The 6,357-nt window shown below is 38.1% G+C and overlaps 1 protein-coding gene across 1 annotated transcript; it reads right to left on the bottom strand.

Moving 5' to 3' along the window:
* Positions 1-4,801: 4,801 nt before the first annotated feature.
* Positions 4,802-5,737, bottom strand: LOC110145712 (olfactory receptor 4C46-like). Its single transcript, XM_020906130.2, has one exon. The coding sequence runs from the start codon at positions 5,735-5,737 to the stop codon at positions 4,802-4,804; it is 936 nt and encodes a 311-aa protein (XP_020761789.2).
* Between the last annotated feature and the right edge of the window lie 620 nt (positions 5,738-6,357).

Below are 6,357 nucleotides of genomic sequence, written 5' to 3'. Positions count from 1 at the left end.
TGTTGCTAATCACTGCTGTCAGCAGTTGCAGTTATGCCAAACTACACTCACATTTATAATTTTTATGAACAGTTTTGATTTATGAAAATAATTGAAAACATTGGTATCTTTATGTCAAGGTACAAACAACATATTATAATAATTACATCATATAATTTGACTTCTAATTTTTAAAATAAAAGCTTTTTCTTATGTGCGGAAACCTAAATAACACTTTATTTTATTCATATTTAAAAATTAAACTTGGCACACACATTTCTACAGATCCTCATAGTTCTTTTTTAAAATTAATTTTAATCAGAGTATAGTTGCTTTACAATATTGCATTAGTTTCTTGATGTACAGCAAAGTGAATCAGTCATGCACATACGTATGTCCCCTCCTGTTGGGATTTCCTGTCCATTTAGGTCACCACTGAATAGAGTTCTCGCTTATACAGTGGGTTCTTATTGTTTATTTGTTTCATGCCTAGTAGAGTGTATATGTCAGTCCCAATCTCCCAACTCTTTCCATGCTGCCTTCCCCACTTGGTAACCGTGTTTGTTCTCTATATGTGTGACTCTATTTTTGCTTTGCAAATAAGTTCATCTGTACTGTTTTTCTAGATTCCACCTGTAAGTGATATTATTCAATGTTTGTTTTTCTCTTTCTGTCTGACTTCTCTCTGTATGACAGTCTCTAGGTCCATCACATCTCCATGAATGGCACTGTTTCATTTTTTATGGCTGATTATATTCCATTGTATATATGTATCACATATTCTTTACCCATTCCTCTGTTGATGGGCATTTAGGTTGCTTCTATGTCCTGGCTATTGTAAATAGTGCTGTAATGAACACTGGGGTGTGTTCGTCCCTTCAGATTGTGGTTTTCTCTGGATATATTCCTAGGATTTGGATCACTGAATCATATGGTAGTTCTATTTTTAGTTTTTTAAGGAACCTCCATACTGTTTTCCATAATGGCTGTACAAATTTCTATTCCCTACACATTTCATGGTACCTTGTCCTTCCACTATTTTATAATTTATAACATCTTGTTGTAATTTTTTACTTCCTTTTGGGAGGTTTTCAATGGATCTTAAGCTTTTTGAAGGCAGAATCCAGGTTTCTGTCTGTCTGTCTCTCTTTTTTTAACCATTGCAACCCCAGCAACTATCAACATGATTGATACATTCTGTGTGCTCCAAATGTTTGTTAGCTAATGAATTAAGACAAAAAAGTATAAAAGGAGTGCGTTTATCTTGAAATTGCTCTATATGTAGACAGAACCATGTATTTTTAAAAACAGCTTTTAATAATGAAATGTTACTGAAAAGTAAATAGGTTAACTGAAGAATATCGCTTAAAGAGCTCATATTAATAAGATGAAAAATTCTTGCTGAGAGCAGGGAGAATATTAAGGTAAAACATTCGCTCATATGCTGAGAGGTGTAGTTTAAATTTCTTTCTCATCCTCAGTTTAAACAGGAATAAAAGCAAATTGTAGTTCCCCCTGAGGTCAAGCCAGACTTTTCCTTGAAGTTCAATCAACTTAAAGGAGAAAGGAATTCCCTAGCCTCTAGTACTACTTTTTTCATTTTAGTGAATTTAATTGTTTTCCTTTATATATTCACCCACACATTCAATATTTACCATGGATATGATACTGTGCTATCTTGTAGAAACTATTGCTATATAGGAGGCAAGTACTTTACAGTTTTACAGAGTGTGACTGTGTATGGCAAAAATAGAAATTCTTTTCTGACATCAAAATGTTCTTCTATTTGAGACAGTACTCTTTCTGATGTGTTACCAGCAGAGCATGGGTTATATGAGCAATACTAAATGGTGCTGAAGGCTGCAAGGAAATTTGGAAATGGTGTAATATTTATTATATACCCCTCAGAGGTAGACAGGGCCAGTGTGTTTATAGTGTTAAATAGTTGCATACTATAATGTTACATGTACCATGTGACTATCAATTGTGATATATAAAAACAAGCACAGTTATTAATGAAAAATTATTAGATTTTTAGTGATAATGATCCAATATATACTCTGTTAAGCACAGGTCCTGGCTCAGTAAATGGTTAGTAGTACAATTATCTATAAACATTGTGTCATCATTGCCTGGAAGTTCATTGAAGTTCAGTGCCTGACCTGGGAAATTAGTCAATCTTGGTTACTGGCCTTCCAGTACACCTGCTTTGATGCTTTTCTCTTTAGGACACTTTTGATACTTTCCTTTTCCTGCTTCCCAGGTGGTGCCAGTGGTGAAGAATCCGCCTGCCAGTGCAGGAGAGTCGAGACACAGTTTCAATCCCCGGGTCGGGAAGATTCCCCTGGAGTAGGAATGGCAACCCACGCCACTATTCTTGTCTGGGAATCACAAGGACAGAGAAGGGCCTACAGTCCATGGGGTCACAAAGAATTGGACAGGATTGAGCATGCACGTACACACACATATCTTTCTGCATACCTTCTTGGTTTATTATAGAGATTATTTGTTACTGTTCAGTCACCCATTTGTGTCTGACTCTTTGTGATGTCATGGACTGCAGCACGCCAGGCCTCCCTATCTCTCATCATCTCCCAGAGTTTGCCCAAGTTCATGTTTATTGCATCAGTGATGCCATCCAGCCATCTCATCCTCTGATGCCCTCTTCTCCTTCTGCCTTCAATCTTTCCCATTATCAGGGACTTTTTCCAATGAGTTGTCTGGAGTTTCAGCTTGAGCATCAGTCCTTCCAGTGAATATTCAGGGTTGATCTCCCTTAAGATTGACCAGTTTGATCTCCCTGCTGTCCAAGGGACTTTTAGGAGTCTGGAGTCTTCTCCAGAACCACAGTTTGAAGGCATCAATTCTTTGGCGTCCTGCCTTCTTTATGGTCCAGATCTCACAATCGTACATGACCACTGGGAAGACCATAGCCTTGACTATCCGGACCTTTGTTGGCCAAGTAATGTCTCTGCTTTTTAATATGCTGTCTGGTTTGGTCATGGCTTTTCTTCCAAGAAGCAAGTATCTTTTAATTTTATGGCTGGAGTCACCAACTGCAGTGATTTTGGAGCCCAAGAAAATAAAGTCTGTCACTGTTTCTACTGTTTCCCCATCTATTTGCCATGAAGTGGTGGGACCAGATGCCATGATCTTCATTTTCTGAATGTTGAGTTTTAAGCCAACTTTTTCACTCTCCTCTTTCACTTTCATCAAGAGGATCTTCAGTTCTTCTTCACTTTCTGCCGTAAGGGTGGTGTCATCTGCATATCTGAGGTTATTGATATTTCTCCTGGCAGTCTTGATTCCAGCTTGTGCTTCCTCCAGCCCAGCATTTTGCATGATGTACTCTGCATATAAGTTTAATAAGCAGGGTGACAATATACAGCCTTGACGTACTCCTTTTCCTATTTGGAACCAGTCCATTGTTCCATGTCCAGTTCTAACTGTTGCTTCTCGACCTGCATACATATTTCTTAGAAGGCAGGTAAGGTGGTCTGGTATTCACATCTTGATGATTATTATATGTCAGGCAAATACTTCGTGGAATATAACCGCATATATAATAAATAAAATTCCTGTCTAATATTAAGATTTTTTTTGAGTCATCACTTTTTATGATTATTTTTCAACCTAAGATGGTGTCTTGAGCAGTACTAGATATTCTGAAACCTTACAAGAAAATTGGAAACAATTGTGCAATCTTCATTCAACGGTTACAGAAGTTCAATGATGCATTGCTTTTATAGCTATGAAATAACTATATACTATAATGTGACAGTCAACATACAATTGTCAACAATGATATATAGAGTTACTAGTGAAAATTAATGAAATTTTTATTTATAGTAATGAAACAATATATGCAATCTGTCAAGCATGAAAAATAAGTGAAAGTACTAGTTCAGTTGTGCCCAACTCTTTGCGACACCATGGACTGCAGCTCACCAGACTCCTTCATCAATAGGATTTTCCAATCAAGGATACTGGAGTGGGTAGCCATTTGTTTCTCCAGGGGATCTTCCAGGCCTGGGTTTTGAACCCACGTCTTCTGCACTGCAGGCAGATTCTTTACCGACTGAGCTACCAGGAAGCCCAACTCCTGGCTTAATAAATGGTGAAGTGAAAGTGAAAGTCACTCAGTCGTGTCCAACTCTTTGAGACCTCATGGACTATGTAGTCCATGGAATTCTCCAGGCCAGAATACTGGATTGGGTAGCCATTCCCTTCTCTAGGGGGTCTTCCCAAACCTGGGATTGAACCCAGGTCTCCCACATTGCAGGTGGATTCTTTACCAGCTGAGCAACTATTAATTATATTACTTTTCCATTATAATTGCAGGAGAGTGTACCAGAGCATTTAAGATTATGGTCTGGAGAATCAATCATATTCTGATTACTGACTCTTCAATATGTCTGTTTTAATATCCTCCCCTTTCTGAATATTTCCTCACTTACAAAATTGGGATGATAGCAGTGCCTGCTTCTTAGGATTCTTGTAAAGATTACTGCTCAAAACCAAACTACTTAGCATTTTAAAAATTTTATCAGAAGGAAAGTCTATGAATTCACATTCATGGTTGCTGTTTTAAAACTTAACATCAATTTGGTAGAATCTTCTATGTATGAAAGAAATAGTACTGGGTTATGTTTTTCTATTTCTGTGTAGCTATTTCTGTTCCATTCAATGAGAAATACTATAATTTTCTGTAGTTAATTTTTTTATCCCTTAAGTAGTTCTTCATTTTGGCATTTGCCTAGTGGGCGCAGAGTCAGACACAACTGAGTGACTAACACTAATCAATGTTGAGTTCTAGGTACGTTTATCTGTCTGCTGAAATAACTTTCCTACTGCAAAGTTTCCTAATGGCATTTTTCATCTGGGCATTTCTCAAGGTATAGATTAAGGGATTTAACATGGGAGTTATCATAGTGTAGAATACAGCAACTGCTTTATCAATAGGTAAAGTAGCTGCGGGTCTCATGTACACAAATGTGCAGGGCACAAAGAATAAGACAACCACTGTGATGTGGGAGACACAGGTGGAGAAGGCTTTGTGTCTTGCCTCCAAACTGTAGGTCTTTAGGGAGTAAAGGATGGCCACATAGGAGACCAGCAGGAGAAGGAAGTTTAACAGACAGATTAAACCACTGTTGGCAGCAACAAAGAGCCCTAGAGTGTGGGTGTCAGTGCAGGCAAGATCGAGCAAAGGGTTCAGGTCACACATAAAGTGATCTATGACATTAGGGCCACAGAAGGGTAAGTGGAAAATAAAGAGGACCTGTATGAATACATGAAGAAAGCCTCCCATCCAAGCCACTCCCACTAGCAGCCCACACACCCGCCAGTTCATGATGGTTGTATAGTGCAAGGGCTTGCAGATGGCCACATAGCGGTCATAAGCCATCACGGTGAGCAGGATTATCTCAGCAGCTCCGAAGAAATGTTCCCCAAAGATTTGAGTCATGCAACCATTAAATAGGATAGTCTTCTTTTCATAGAGTGAATCTGCAATCAGTTTGGGGGTACTTACAGAGGAATAGCAGACATCAACAAAGGAGAGATGAGCCAGGAAAAAGTACATGGGAGACCTCAATGATGAACTGGCATTGATGATGACCATGATGAGCACATTCCCTACCACAGTGGTGAGGTAGATGACCAGAAACACAGCAAATACAATTTTCTTCATCTTTGGATTCTCTGTGAGCCCCAGTAGAACAAACTCTGTCACATTCCTGTTCTCTGTGTGTTTCATATAATGGTTCATTTCATTACCTGAAAGAAACCTGTAGTTTTCATTCATGCAACTTTGAATTTATTATACTCCATTCCAATAAGTGATAAATGCCCAGGATAGAATGAGTGTGGATTCTTTTGAGTTTATTTGACAAATAAAACGTTCTAAGTTTTTAAGATTACTCCTGTTGCTGCCTAGAGAAAGTTCTGTTAAGAGTAACACAAGGAACTTTAGTAACCACATATGCAGGAGACCTTTATCTTCTGAGATATCTCAAGTTACTACTAAACTGAAGTAGTAGATTTCCCAAATAATGGCAGATATGTCTGAAAGGAGTTATAAAATGGACATAAAACCCAGGAATATAAATTTTAGGAAGTTTCTTTTTACTCCCTAAGAAATGGGGAATTTTGGAAGGTTGTTAATATGAGCAGAGGGATGAAAGCAATTTGATCAAGAGGGAATCTTGTATGTTATTCCAGTAAAGATCTTTATGTATCTTAGATGAAGCTGGCTGAGGTTCACTAAAGGGATGCAAGATGGAGACAGAAACCACAGATGCTTCCTATAAGAGTTGGAAAAGGAGTAACAGGAAGATGGTGATGGGAATATAAAAAATGAATACAAGAGCTAAGTAT

Source organism: Odocoileus virginianus, chromosome 10 (assembly GCF_023699985.2).
Source record: "Odocoileus virginianus isolate 20LAN1187 ecotype Illinois chromosome 10, Ovbor_1.2, whole genome shotgun sequence".
In the NCBI taxonomy this organism is placed as follows: Eukaryota; Metazoa; Chordata; class Mammalia; order Artiodactyla; family Cervidae; genus Odocoileus; species Odocoileus virginianus.
Note: the sequence above shows the minus strand (reverse complement) of the source record. Positions and strands in the feature narration are given on the sequence as shown.

Coding starts and splice junctions, on each gene's coding strand:
- LOC110145712 (XM_020906130.2), bottom strand. CDS start 5,737: ATGAAACACACAGAGAACAGGAATGTGACAGAGTTTGTTCTACTGGGG.